This window comes from Pagrus major, chromosome 21, assembly GCF_040436345.1.
Source record: "Pagrus major chromosome 21, Pma_NU_1.0".
Taxonomy (NCBI): domain Eukaryota; kingdom Metazoa; phylum Chordata; class Actinopteri; order Spariformes; family Sparidae; genus Pagrus; species Pagrus major.
The window spans coordinates 12,084,271-12,099,512 of NC_133235.1; the positions used below are offsets into that span (position 1 = coordinate 12,084,271).

General features: G+C 41.7%; 1 protein-coding gene across 3 annotated transcripts; it reads left to right on the top strand.

The window, feature by feature from the left end:
* The first annotated feature begins 1,671 nt into the window (after positions 1–1,671).
* Positions 1,672–14,356, top strand: LOC141016878 (ETS-related transcription factor Elf-1-like). Of its 3 annotated transcripts, none has more exons than XM_073491447.1 (8): positions 1,672–1,947; positions 5,864–6,274; positions 6,395–6,521; positions 9,340–9,447; positions 9,708–9,863; positions 9,964–10,038; positions 11,477–11,672; positions 12,233–14,356. In XM_073491447.1, the coding sequence occupies exons 2-8, from the start codon at positions 6,215–6,217 to the stop codon at positions 12,846–12,848; spliced, it is 1,338 nt and encodes a 445-aa protein (XP_073347548.1). In that variant the 5' UTR covers positions 1,672–1,947; positions 5,864–6,214; the 3' UTR covers positions 12,849–14,356. The 3 variants fall into 3 exon arrangements, with proteins under 3 accessions (XP_073347548.1, XP_073347549.1, XP_073347551.1); XM_073491448.1 differs by lacking the exon at positions 1,672–1,947 and adding an exon at positions 4,903–5,151; XM_073491450.1 differs by lacking the exons at positions 1,672–1,947; positions 5,864–6,274; positions 6,395–6,521 and adding an exon at positions 6,762–6,849.
* The last annotated feature ends 886 nt before the right edge of the window (positions 14,357–15,242 follow it).

The window sequence follows — 15,242 nt, forward strand, 5'->3', positions numbered from 1 at the left end:
TGAACACATTAATTAACCATGACACAAGTGAAAGTTGTCTTTTTGATGTAACCATGAACTTTATTTCAAAAAGTAGGATGAAACATTTTGGGTGAGAAAAAAAAAAATAAATCTGACGACCCCACCTTCACCCAGAAGAAAAATTGATGATATCCTCCCCCTTTTCTCAACTCCTCTCTACTTCTAATCATTTCCATACAGTCTCTCATCGTTTCAGCTTTACAATCATACATGTGTGCAAGCTCATCTGACTTATGACTTGTTTGTGATTGCTACGTGATCTGAAAATAATTATTGTTCTTTAACTTGGGGTCCACTGGATAACTGCATCAGTTTCTCAGTAACAACACCGCCACCACCGCCACCACCACCACCACCACCACCGCCCCGACCCCCATCGCCCTCCTCACACAACCAGACACATATTGTTATAATAAATACCCTGCCTCCTGTTACTTTATCAGAACATTATGGGAGTTAACCTTATTTTGAGCCAAACCAGCACATTCTTGAAGCTGCCTGCTGTTGCAGAAGTAGAGGGGAAAAAATGACAAAAAGAAATGAAGGAATGAAGGGGAAGCTTGATTTATTCAGCCTTATCAGTCCAACACCACCCGCTGTTAGGGGATGAATACGGATCAGATGAAAGGAATAATAATTTAAAAAGGCTGCACATATGCTTGCAAATGTTAAAATCATCAAAAACTAATTTTGTAATGAATAAGTGACCATAAAATGTATAAATAAAGCAATTCTGTTCTTTTGTCCTCATCTTTTCTGCAAAAATCCGCCTTCGTTTATAGTCATAGCTCGTCTCACGCTCTTCAGTGCCGCTGAAAATAAAACTCTTGCGGCAGCAAAGAACATCTTTAAGAGTGACTTTCGTCAAAGAACACATGCTTCATGTGGCATTTTTAGCTGTCTTTGTGAACATGTGACGGGTTATGCACAAGAAGCGAGCATCTCTTACGTGAAGTTCCCAGAAAGGGGAGTTATGCAACCATAAGAGCAGTGACAGTATACAGAGACAGTATGTCCGGCTGCAGAGGGACCCGTTCTCATGAGAGTGCTGAAGATTTCCAAGAAACAGTCGTGTCAGCGTTCAAGTAGCCTGTACAACACCCCTGGGTATCATTGAGCCACACTCTGGGATGGATGGCCATATAAGCTCAATTTGTTGTTTTAGCAAAAAAAGAAAAAAGACAGGAAGGAAAACATACAAGGATATCTCACACACATTGATCACAGGGTGTTGGTGCAGAGTTTTGCCACTAGGGAGCATCAGGGACTGGATAATGACAGGCGTCTCTTTTAGTTTACATGTCTGTCTGCCTTTTATGTGCTCACATATTTCAGCCTAAATTTGCCTCTTATGTTAACATTAACCATACGAGGCGGCATCATATAGAACTTTCATATTGAAAAGCCATATTCATGTAGTTGAATCCGACTTAATGATTTTTAATATGACATTCAGTGAGATCATCACATCATCCACTGGCTGCTCACCCTCATATAAACCACTCGGCTGTTTGCAGATCAGTTGCTTGGCTGTCAGCTGCTTTACATTGCAAATACGCCCGTGTTTACATTTGCTCCACACTGACAATGGTCACTATGGGTTACCTTGACTCACAACACAGGTAACCAATCAGAGCTCACAGGGGGGGCAGTTCTCTGGAAAAAAGAGGAAGCAATAACTGAGAAGTGCTGAAGGGAAGAAGAAAAAAAAAGATCAACACGATCGACAGTGATCTAAAGTCAGTGTGGTACTTTCCTTGGTGAGTTGATATTCGCACAACTGATCACAGGTCTGTAAGCAGAAGAAGAAGAAGAAGAAGAAGGGTCTGTGTTTGCCAAAAGGGATGAGAACAATTTCCGTTTCTCTTCTGGATTCTCCGGGCAGCTGCTGCTCTGATACATACAGACACAAGCTATAAATACAAGGTAAGCTCACCGCTTCTTATTCCATACAACAGGCCTACAACTTCCTATCATGACAAATACTTCATACAGAAAAAGAAAATCATGCTAGTAGCTCTTTGGGTGACTGGATGTTGCATGACATGTGCTGAAGGGAAAGTGAAAGTGTTTTTCAGAGAGTGTGTGTGAGTTTCTGAGCGCTGCTGTTTGACGCAGTTTCAACTCCCTGCCAGGGATTTTTGGTAAAAACTCAAAGTTTGAAGTTTAATGATTTACTTTAAATGACGGCGAAACCACACACACAAGGTCGTCAAAACAGAGGTGTGTTGTGAACACCTCCACCATTCCTAGCTTCCCAATCGCCTCCTCTCCAAACACACACACACACACACACACACACACACACATCCACACAGGCGCGCACACGGAGACACACCATTTTTCACTGTGTTCATTTAACAAGGCCCGGTTACCCCAAGCAACAAGAGGGGCTTATCAGCTGCTCCCTCACTTGCCACACTGTTATCAGCCTGGCCTAGTTCACACATACACACTCTCTGCCACTTTCTGTCAAATACACCCGCACTCTCTCTATCTCGGTCTTTGAGTCTCTCTCACACACACGCACGCAAACTGGGGAATGAATGTTATGGGGGCTTATCAGTGTCCTTAGGGGCCTGGCAGCCACTTCACAGACTCAGATCCTAGTGCCGAGGCCACAGAGACAAACCTATGTGACCAGAGTACAGATGAACACAGGCTCTGTACTGTTAAGAGACGCTCTGTATAGAAGTGGCAGGCCGCGGGCCACGCTGACAATGAACATACACACATGGCACAATGGCAGGCAGAGGCGGCTGCCACGCAGAGCAAGAAAGACAACCCCAAATACAGATGTTTTTGTCAGTGAACTCTTATTTTATGAAAACACAAAAGGCTGTCTGCGTTTGTCATGTTTCTACTACGTTCATTGATACTAAAGGATGCGTGGCAGCTTGCCATTATGCACATCCAGAGCCTGATTTTCAGGTTAGGAAGTGGAGGGTGGCTGTTAGTTCTTTATGTTCAACCGGCACAACAACTTCAAGACAGTCAAAGTTAGTGTGTGAAAAAAAATCAGGTCATGTCACTTCATTTAAAAACATACAGTATGTGATTCAGATCAAATATATCTCGCTACTGATTATTTTCTCCTAAAACTGCAAAAAATATACCCATCACATTTCCCCAGAGTTCAAGCTGATGTCTTGAAATGTCTTGCCTTGTCTGCCCGACCATCTAAAATACATAAAATATTCAACTTACTGTCATAGAAGACTGAAAAAACAGCAAATATTCATTCATTCTGCTGGAGGCAGAGAATTCATGATATTTTTGCCTTAAAATTATTCAATTAATTATAACTATAACAGATGCTGTTAAAGGGGCAATATGTAGTTTTGAAGAAGAAATTCAAACTCAGAATTTTAATATTCACAGTATTAATGAGGTAACAAAACAAACTCAGAAATATTTATTTTTTCCATAACTTAATAAACAAGCTGCTCTCAGAGGAAAATAAGGTCCCAGAACACTGTCTGAAGCTAGAAAGGTGGCAGGGTCCGCCACATATAAACAAAGTGAAACAGTATGAAATTGTGTTGTCCTTTAAGGTCAGTTTGTTTATTCAGTTTATTCAGTCATGAGAACAAATTGAGTTTGTTTATTTAGTTTGTATAGGCATTAAAAAACAGCCAGTGAAGATTGTGCACCTTTAATTTTCATCTCTAATATCTCCTGCAATCAAGCTTTGCATACAGAGCATTATTAAAAGGAACAGTTCACCCCATCAAAAAAATAATATTTTGCCGCCTCTCTGTTTTGCTATTTATCCATCTAGCTTGTTTTGGTGTGATTTGCCAAGTTTTGGAGATATCGGCCATCGACCGAATCACAATGTTTGTTTACAATAACTTACAGGTAGAACATTTAACTGTTGTTTTTCATGATGTTCAAAGTGTTTACATCTGATTCATCTAAAATGCATGTTTGTGCTTTTATATCTCAATAATAATATTTTCACCTAATTAAACCTGTTGGGCCACAGATTAAAGGAAATGACAGCTTGAATTTAGCCAGGCTAGCAGTTAGCATGTCACTGTCGTGTAGATGTCAAAGATGCCTGCAAAGCAATATATCGCGTGAAATAAGCACAGCAGACATGTCATATTGGTCGGACCATTGTGTTTTATTAAATATCTTTACACGTTATGGTTACGGCTGAAAATGGCAACACAAATAAATAAGTTTGCTGATTAACTGCCAGTTGTCTACCCTGAAGGGACTGTATTTTTTAAGTGTATTCAGTCTATAGAGATGTCTGCCTTGGTTTGTGGTGCTCAAAGTAGCTGAAAATAAATTTGAAGAACTCAACAGCAATGTCTCTTTCTAGAAATCATGAGCTGGTTACTCAAGATAATCCACAGTTGTTGTGAGCAGTTTCATGCAGGAACTATCACACTCACCAACCGTATCACTGCACAAAGAGAGAGTGCATCTACTCCTGGACGAGACGCTCATGCTCGTGACACATTGGATGTATACATTGACAGCGTCCTCCTCGGGTGAGCTGTAACGTTAGCTTAGTTATCAAGCTGATATCTCCAAAACTCCTGAGAGGAAAAATATGTATTTTTGGTTTTGAGTTGAACTGTCCCTTTAAAAAGGACTATTTGTCCTTACACCCCTTAACTGTGAAAATCCTACACCGTTTTGAAAATTAAGCTATCCTCCATTTTCCCTCATGTCTTCACTGCCGTAAGTCATTGAGCAACAAACAACTGCACACATCAGAGGAAGTCGAAAATGAGAGCGCAATTGCTGGCAGAGATGTTGGCAGCGGTCTGGCACAGGAACTCAGGAAGCGGTGCCTCCTAACTCCTAACTGAGCTGTGCTTCCTGTGTGATAACTGACCCAAACATGTTTTGCCTCTATCAAACACTCGCACACATGAAGACAAAGAAGCGCACTCACATTCCCCCTCTCTGTGGGAGCTGGGGTATTAAAAAAACTCAGGAACTGTGAGACCATCAAGACGGTCTCAACCAAACTGAGGATTAATGGGATTAAAACGTAGGAGCGCTGTGATTATATTTAATTCCTCGGGAGCGTTTTTTTGTTCACAGTGGGAGATGTATTGTGCGCAAATCCTAAACACTGGCGTGATCTTCAACAGAGAGGAGCTGAAGGTGAGTGCAGGTGTGCCAGCAGTGTTTGAGACACATGTGAGGGGGAGGCCGCTATACAGACTGAATTCAATCGCAGTTAACTTTGAAAAATGAAGGGCAGAGGAGCAGGGGGGGGAGAGCAGTGTAGGGGCTGTGCGTTTACGGGGGAGTCGAGGAGAGGAGTCGGTTTTGTTCTGAATGTCCCCCTCACTTCATGTTGTAAAGAATGTGCACGCAACGCCCCTGAAACCTTGAACATTGTGCAAAGACATGATGTTTCAAGTTCAACACCAGCCGCCTCCCCCCCGCTCGTACCACACGCGCACACACACACACACACACACACACACACACACACACACACACACACACACACACACACACACACACACACACACACACACACACACAGCCCAGGCACACATTGCAGTGCAAACGCTTCCTTCCTGTTGCTGGTTTAGCCTCTTTTAGAAGCAAGATAAGACCAACAGAATGAGATATGTGAGAGAGACAAGCAAACTGTGTTGTTTTCTCAGCCTCTCAGATCACAGTGACCGCATTTTTTCTATTTGGACATTTTATTAGAAACGTCTAACCGGTTACCACCTGATATTCACGGCAGGTGTGGTGCTCTAGCTTGTGTGCTTTGCTTGTAACGGCTCTCTCTAACCCCCACCACCGCCAACACCAACACACACATTTGTTCTCGTTTCTCTCTGTTCTTCTCTGGCAGGTTGAGCCAGACCACAGGACAGTTTAGCAGCCCCCACTTCCTCATCGAGAGTCGAGCAGAGCGAGCGAGCATGAGTTTCCTGTGACGCCTCTGTGTCTCTGGTCAATTAGTATACTCACATCACTCTGTTGAGCTGTGCTGCATGGAACGAGACCGACCCTCATCGTATCCTGGGGGAAGCTCTCTGGTAGATCTACACTGACAGATCTTCCGTCTGAAGATTCACTCCAAAACATCTGTGTGGACACAAAAACACATTGGACCTGTGGGGTTATTACTAGTCTTCAGAGGAAAAGCTGTGATGCTGTTTTCACGCAGTTAAAGTCGTGCGTGGGTTTGAGATATTCAGCCATGCTTCAGCAGTCGGAGCTCATCTTTGACTTTGCCAGTGACCATGTCAGCATGTCCCAGGTAAGTAAACGTCAGGCAGCGATGACTTTCTTTGTGTTGAGCTGGTGCGTGAAGCAACACGCAATTCCCAGGAATCTGACAAATTGTAATCTAATCTTATTTTCTGTGTGTGTGTTGCAGCTGGGGGTTTACTCAGATTACCCTGCAGTGATTGTGGAGCAGGTTCCCCATCCACACCTGCTCTCATATACAGGTCTGGCATGTGAACAGACACACACAGAGGAGGATCACCAGCAGCTGCTCAAAGGTCAGTGAGTACAACACACACACACACACACAGCTGCCTGTCTTCACCTGACACATTCACATTTCATGACTAAAGCTCACCGGTCGTACAGTCTTTTACCAAATTAAAAGTCATACCAGGTATTAAAAGAAAACCTCGATCCGCACATGCGCAGTCGCGACCCTCGCACATGGACCTCCCTCCGCCAAAATTCAGGAAGTGAAACAAAACATTCCTGGCTCGTGCCTGGGAAAGACAGTTAATGAATCATATTAGGATGTAGACGTGGTCCATTGGGGCTACAGCACATATGCTATAGCTTGTTCCTCACCAGTGCTGGGAATTAAAAGTAAGTTATATCACTGTATCGGGTTGTTTTTCCGACATTACTCTGGTTGGAGCGAGCAGCTGAAGTAGGGCACGGCGAGGCTCGGGTTACTTAGCTAACGGTGCCTGCAGCAACACTCGCGGATAGTTTTTAGACTATTTGTTTCAGAAGTACCAGCTTTCAGGGACAGTGACTTACCTGCTGTGTTTCTTTAAACGTGGCGCCTTGTTTTGGGGGGTGTTTCGGTGGTTTTCTCGGCGGCAGAGAGTGTTGGAGCCCATGACAAACAGCTGTTAGCTAGCAGATGTTTTGTAGCAGCTCACTGCTTCACTTCACAGCCTGTTTACGTCACATAAATAAATGCGCGCAAAACAATAGAGTCCCTTCTGATGGTGATGTGCCTTAAGTGAGTAGACCTACATGTGGCAAGATGTATGCTGACGTGATACATTACACAAGCCCATAGCCTGCCCTTATTGTGTGTGAGCAGGTAGCAGCACTGTGAGCACTACACCATCATCATCGGGTATTAGTGTATTTATTTAATTGTGCACTGTTACTGAAGTTTTGTGGGTGCAGTATTAAAAAATTGGTGGCTCTTTGCTGTTGGAGACAAATGATTAATAAAACTGCTGCTCAGTCATCAGTTTGTGCCATTAAAGGGTCAGTTCACCTGAAATATAAAAGAACATTTTCTCTCTTAAAACGCTTTTCCACCAAAATTAGCAGGTCTACACAGGTTTTGTAAACGCGGGTCAACCCGCTAAGAATCACCTATTGACCCCATTCCTACTTCCTGCATCCCTGAAGCGTCACGTTGTACATCACTGACGTCATGTTTCACGTCACCAATGCGCCAGAAACAGTTGTAACAGACGAGAAAACAACAATAGACCCATTGTGAAAGAGGCGTCTGTAAGACAGTGGATAAATTCTTTTGAGTGTCACAACCCCTGCAAAATGATTCGTGTCACTATCATAATTTGACTTCTAAACTAACTTCTAAATGAGCTGCACGATTAAATTATTTTATCCCCCCTTAAGTTAGCCAGATGCTACACCAGAAGTTAGCTGGCTTGGTCGGCGATCCAGCTATTTTCACAGCTGGGAAGTCGAGCTTTTTTGGTTTCAAAACACCACTGAGCAGCTTTCATAGGAATGAACAGGGCTCCAACTCCAACACTGTGTCCAGTAATAAAACGTCCTTGGATAGATGGATCCAAATTCTCTCTTTATTTACGCGCTACCACCAGATATTGATAACACATCATCACTCCACACAGTGGCATTTAGTGTGTTCACCCGGGTCTTACGTTTAGATCAAAGCCGAGCCGAGGTGAAAAAAAGCTGTGTCTGTATCTTAGCGGGTTTAAGTGGGATTTTTGACCAGTGGAAAAGGGGTATGTGGCTACATCTTGTGCAGTGATTCCAGCCAGGGAAAGATTGTGGAGTAGCTAGTTTGAGCTATCTTGTATATTTATTGTCAGTAATGTTTCAGCTTCAATAGGCCAAACTGCCTTGCCAGGGCCGTTTGTTATTTGCATTTGTATTTTCATTGTCGATTAATCTGTTGATTATTATGTCAATCAATCAATCAATCAATCAATCAGTTCACCTATAAAATGTCAGAAATTGTGAGAAATGTTGATCAGTGTTTCCAGAAGCACAAAGTGATGTCCTCAAATGTCTTGTTTTGTCCACAACCCAAAGAAATTCAGTTTAGTGTCATAGAGGAGTAAAGAAAAACAAAGACATTCACATTCAATATGCAGGGAAAAAACAAGAATAACTCCCTAACTGATTAATTGATTGAATTTAATGGTTGACAATTTATCAGTTAAACATTTGCAGCTCTAATCCGCAACCTCACATTTTGCAGTTCAGAGTGTGTGAAAACAACGAGCAAGCAGAAAGTTGCAATGGATTAGGGCTGCGTCATATGGTAAAAAAAAAATCATACTGCAATTATGCGTTTATGATGTGATTCATGATCAATGGAGATGATAATCTGGAAAACAAGATGTTGAAAAGCCTAACCCTAAACAGTAACAACAGTTATTGGGTTACTGTATCTTGTATAAATTTCCATGTGCAGCCGCAGGCCCGTCTCAGCTGCAGATCTCTCTGTGGTGAAATACTACTTAACAATTCCAGGAAAGCCCATCCCATTTATCAAGGCGATGAGACAATGAAGGGGTACTTGAACGTATCCGACAGCAGCAGAACCACTGCCCCATGTTTTCTTGAATCTACATGCCATTTCAGAGACGGGTGATCTGTTTTGTGGTTTTCACCAACATCTGTAATTTTATATCACATGAGTATACATCATGATATAACACATTGGCTAGAAAGCAATCAAAAAAATGTTATGGATTAAGAAACCAGACAGGAATGTCTGCTCTTGGGTAGTCTAATCCAGCAAATATATCAAGATGCTTGGTCACATTGACGCACTCCTCCACCCGCAAAAATTTTTTTGTATGTTAATCCCGTCTCTGTGGTCTGTAGTGGAGCCATGCGAGAGTGGAGAGGAGGAGACCATGGAGACACTTGTTGCTGCTGACTCGCTTCTCAGCATGGACTGCCCTGACACCCTGTCTCTGGAGCAACACTACTGTGAGCGCACGCACACACACACACACACACACACACACACACACACACACACACACACACACACACACACACACACACACACACACAGACACCTGAGTTAACACTACTCACATGCACAGTAACGGAGTGAAGATGCCACAGTAAAACCTTGCCGCCTCTCTGTTTTGATATAGGACATGTCTGACTGCGAGATGTTATTTTTAGACCTGGTGGTCACACTGCTGTTCTCTTTCATCAAATCTGTTTATGCCCCCCTGCAGCCCAGACCTTCTTACCATCACTGGGTGATGTCATCACTACTCCTGTCACCCAGGTGACTGTGTCGGCAGAGGGGATTGTGGGAGCAGTTGACCAGCCACAGTGGCACTCGTTGCACACAGAGAAGCCTGCGGCACAGCTGCAGTCCAAGAAGAGAGGTCAGTCACTCTCCGGGTTATCAGCTGATATGAAACTTAATTATGGCTCATGTGATTAAATTAAATATCTCATAAATTGCCTTATTCTCCAAATACTCAGGGAGAAAACCTCGACACAGAAGGGCAGAGTCTCCCACACCGAATATTATAGTGAAGAAGGACAAATACAACAAAGGTATTTCAACACATAACAACATTAATTTAGACCCCTTCAGATGTACCTCTGATGACTTAAATGTGATGTTAATTTTATGTGTTGGTCTCTCATCTAAATAAAAACACCCTTACATAAAAGTCACAACAGCAATCTCGCTATGTCCGACCTGTAACATTCCCATAAGACTTTCAGAACAGCTGAGCAGCTGAATGAAATCTGTCATAGTAACGTTAAGGCTGCAGTGGTGCTCAGACACAAATTAAATGTGTGTCTTGTTCGCCATCTGAAGCAGCTGTAACTAATCACTAACTCAAAATCATTGGCCTCATTACAGAAATATTCCCAACTGCTTGTCATATCTTCAATTCAATTTCAATGAAGCGATTCCTGAACTCATGACTGTGTCCTGTCATTCCCGTCCATGTCCAGGATGTACACAAGACTGTCTTTATGTATGAAGACAGCTGTCTCACTTCACCCGTCACTGGCTAGCTAGCTTATTCTAATGGCCTAGAAAAGACAGGCATTCAGTTTTATCTTTGATTTTTTGTGTCGGTGGAGGAGAGGATATACTGATAATACATGCTCCTGGAAATTTAAAGCTAACAAGCTAATGTCTGTGTTCTCCAACAGGCTAATTAGAGTATTGGCTTCTCCAACAGTCCAACATCCATGCTAGCTTCTCCAACAGGCTAACATTTTTGAACATACAGAGCAACAACAGCGGTGCTGCTATTTTTGACACTTATTTTAAATTTAGGACCGAGTCAATGCCATCCAAACTTAAAATTCCTAACTCAGACAATTCTTTAGTTGGGACGGTTCTGCAGCCAAATTCCTATAAATGATACGATAGGATTATTTTCCTAAATGCAGTTAAGAAACACGTTTCTATAAAACCAAAGATCCTAAATGTCATCTTTAACTGGATTAAGATAAGACTTCAGACATAGGAAGTTTCTGTAATGAGGCCCCAGGTAATCTAATACCTGACAAAGAGTATCCAAAATCCATGAAACATGGTGAATGAGCCAAAGTAAGATATTCTGAAACATTTTTTTTCCTTGCATTGTGTGGGGAAAAAAGGAGGTGAAAAATTATGTTTACGTCAGAATTTATAAGTTAATAAGTCACTAATGCAGCCTGTGAGAGAACAGAGAACACTCTTCTCTTCCTCCTTTTATCATTACTTTTTTATCTTATCTTAGTATCAGTGAGCTCTAGCCAAATACAGAATAAGCACGTGGCTCTTTCTGTCTGAATAAAAACATAAGAAACTAAAAAGCCATTTCTTTAACAGATAGATGAAGACAGCAATGTTTACATATTCCAGGTCTGAAATATGGTCTGGGCCTTGGATGGATAAATCACAGGGATGAGTCACTTTTGCAAAAGTCTTTCCATGACATTTCTTTGTCTTTCCCTTTCCATCACGTTTCCTGTGTTTGTGCTTCAGGAGGAAACACGCTGTACCTGTGGCAGTTCCTGATGGAGTTGTTGCAGGACCGACAGGTCTGCCCCCGATACATTAAATGGACCAATGCCCAAGCAGGAATCTTCAAGTTAGTCAACTCAAAAGCTGTGGCCAGACTCTGGGGCAAACACAAGAACAAGCCAGATATGAATTATGAGACGATGGGCAGAGCACTTAGGTACAAAAAGAGAAAATGTTTACAACTTCATTGTTCATATCTTTACTTTGAGATAGGGGTGTCACAATTCTCCAAATCTTTCATTCAAATTGGCCTTTAGTTTTAAAGTCACAAGGTTATGGCATTGTTAGGCAGTTGAGTCTTGATTTGCAGAAATCAACAGGGGAAAAAAAAATCTTTACAAAGATAGGCTACATGGTATGAAGTGTAACATAACTGTCATGTTTTCTTCAGGAATGTACCATAGTAAGGCCATATGGTTACATTTAAGAATATCAATATTTCACCAGTCAATTGGGAACAAACTCTTAGAACAAACAATAAAAGAGTCACTGGTCAATTTGAGTTGTTTTTCACAGAAGAAGGCAAGAGAGGAGAGGAAAAAAAATCCTGAAAGAATAGTTGATCCTGCTTTTGATTTCAGTCGATGAAATGAAATGTCGTTCCATCGATTTTCAATTTAGAATTGAAATTGTGACACCCTTACTTAGAGGAAAATATATGTGTACGCATGCATGCATGTTTTGCATTGTTAATGCTGAACCTTTATATTTATGTAGGTACTACTACCAGAGAGGCATCCTGAATAAGGTTGAAGGGCAGCGTCTCGTCTACCAGTTCACCTCTCTGCCTGATGACATGATTTATATCACAGACGGAGATGGCACCAAAGAGGAAGACGATTATGACGACAACAGTGGCAATGATGCTGTGAGCGATGACTCTGATGACAGCACAATACCTTCTAGTGACCAGTCGGTGGATGAGGAAGATTTACACCCACCACAGAAGAAATTCTCATCGAGCTCAGTCCGACCCTCGGCTCCCCAGAGGACCAGGCCCGCTCCCAGGCCCTCAAGCCAGCGTGACACCGTCCTGCGACCTCCCAGCACCAGCTTGATCCAGGAGCAGCATTTGCCTATCGTGTCTGCCGAGATGCTGAGGACCTTACAGAACCTACCGAAGGTCCAGTCCCTGCAGCCGGCAGGTCATGCCTCGGTCTTCAAAACGGCTCAGCTGCTGGGGAGTCTGTGTGAGCGACAGGCTGCTGCCGCTGACGTTGCTGTAGACAGTAACGGTGCCCGGGAGACACCTGAAGAAAAGTCACAGCCAGGACAGAAAACTTCACAAGTGGAGACTCCACAGCTGGTGTCCTTAACTAGCTCTGACCAATAGAAACGACCAAGGCTCAAACACACACATGCACACACACTCCACTGACTCAGGACCAGTTACAGAGCTGCACTTTGCTGTGGCATTACACACCAGGTCTATATTTCTCACATGTGTAAGAGCGGGAGTATTGTTCCAGGATTATTTTAGATTATATTATGACTTGTCAACAAAAGTAATTCTAGACCAGTACTTCCTCCACTGATGTCTGAGTTGTCAGGAACCAAAATCTCACAGCACTCAGCAGGTTACTTTCTTAGGTGAGACAGACTTTACAAAGCTTGTGTCCTTTATCTCAGCCTTCTGTCATCCTCTGTAGCGTTAACGACACAAGACACCAAAGACAGACATGCACTGGAATCTACGGCCTCTCTGCAACTTCTGCAGACACACCCTCTGCCTGCACTTCACCTCCAGCATCATGGAGCTAATGAACTGATCAGTACACTGTGCCCTCTTTCTCTGCCTTTACTCTCGCGCTTTACCTTTTTTTTTTATACTCTCACATGCTGAATCATTCCTCTGCCTTAAAAATGGCTTTGCACTAATGTTTACCTCTGCTGTGTGTTTCTTCTCTTAAGTGCCTCCTGTTCAGCCTGTCTCTGCGTCCTCTGCTCCTGGTAATCATGAGGTTATTGAGGGAAAACATTCCATATTATTATTATTTTTTAAGATAACTGAGTTATGTTTATATTGTGAAATGTTGAAAACAAGGGATCACTGTTATTTGTAGAATAGTAATTTAGCACTGCTGCTGTTTAGTTGATGTATCTACACAGTGGACCTTCCTAATGTTGACAATCACCAATGAAATGGTCTAGTAGCCTTTTATTTCGCTACATTTCCTCCTGTAGAGTCATACTGCTACTATTTAGTCTTTCTTCTCTGCACACATTCTTTTTAGTTGTTACACATACTATATAAATGCATATATGGACCTCTAAAGCCTTGATATCTGTATTTGTTGTGAGTTATATACTGTATGTCTGTGAATATGCTTGACTTTGTGCCTTGTTGCCATTTTCTCCCTCAGGTTCATGAAAATTACTTTTACTGCACAGACCGTATACTCCATGCAAGGACTAAAACAGCTGGCCTTTATGATAAAGTAATGCTAAGTTCAGTGTTTTCTATTCAGTTGATCTTAGTTTAGCCTCTCAAAGCCAGACCATAAAGTTCCCCTCACTCCAAATGAAAACTGTGCTTGTAAGATTTAGGCTAGCTTGGTTTAGGAAATGCCTATTACTGTGCCTTTGTCCCCAGGGAAGCCTATGCAAAACTGTTTTCACTTTATTACAGAGTGAACCATTTTATTTGGAATCCCCTCACTTTGCTTTATATCGAGGTCTCTTGATACTGTAAGTTTTACTGGTGTGGATTTGTAAGCTTGTAGCAGAGGGAGAGGTGGATTTTCTGTTGCTTTATTTTTTTGGTGCGTTTGCTTCTGTGCAGTCCGGAGGTGTTGAAAAGATAATGGTCTATTATACGAAATAAACGTAATTTTATCATTGTCCTTTATCCTTACTCATTTATTCACCTACATTTAGTTCACCAGCACCAGAGGTTTAAAATAAATGTACATTCTGTACTTTAGTAAAAAATTTGAGGTAGTTGTTTAGTACTGACTATTTCCATTTTGCACTACTTTATACTTCTACTCCACTACAAGTCAGAGGAAAATGTTGTACTTTTTACTGAATTGCATTTATTTTTTTTATAGCTTTAGTTACTTTGCAGCTTCAGATTAATTATGAAAAGACTATTGTTCCCTGTAGGTAGTCTACATGTTACCCAGCGGTATACTAATTAATTGAAATTAATGTCAACTTTACCAGCTGCAACATAAAAGTGATTGATTAAAGTTGCGTTATGTAACTTTCGGAATACATTTTGTGTTATATAGTCCTATATACGTACACAAAATATAAACATGGCTTAAAATTAATCTAGCACCCATGTTAGCTCATGCAAACAGCTACTCCTTAAATCAAGAGCTACGTCTCTGTTGATAGGCCCGAACAAAAAGTTGCATACTGCCCCTTTAATGTATCCATAATTAAATTCCAATTATACAGTATAATATATATTCTGAAATGATTCATTTGCAAAATGAGGGAGTTACTTTTGGTACTTTAAGTTTATTTTGATTCTAATACATTTGTATTCTTACTTAAAGATCCCCTTCACACATGTATTAAAGAGTAAGTTCCAGTATATGTGAATATTCAAATATTTTTTCATTTTACAAGATTAGCTGCATAAGAAGTCCATTCTTAATGTATGAACACTGGAGGCTTTAAGTTTACACATCACACTCGTGTTTGCTGAATATTGACCAGGCTTGGCTTCCAAACTATTTGTGATGTCACAAATCATGCTCGTAAGCCCGCCTCTTAA

What these genes read in the sequence shown, in the direction of transcription:
- LOC141016878 (XM_073491447.1), top strand. Translation starts at nt 6,215, where the DNA reads ATGCTTCAGCAGTCGGAGCTCATCTTTGACTTTGCCAGTGACCATGTC. An exon ending in GCTGCAGTCCAAGAAGAGAG is followed by an intron (nt 9,864 to 9,963) that starts GTCAGTCACTCT and finishes CCAAATACTCAG; the next exon opens with GGAGAAAACCTCGACACAGA. An exon ending in ACGATGGGCAGAGCACTTAG is followed by an intron (nt 11,673 to 12,232) that starts GTACAAAAAGAG and finishes ATATTTATGTAG; the next exon opens with GTACTACTACCAGAGAGGCA.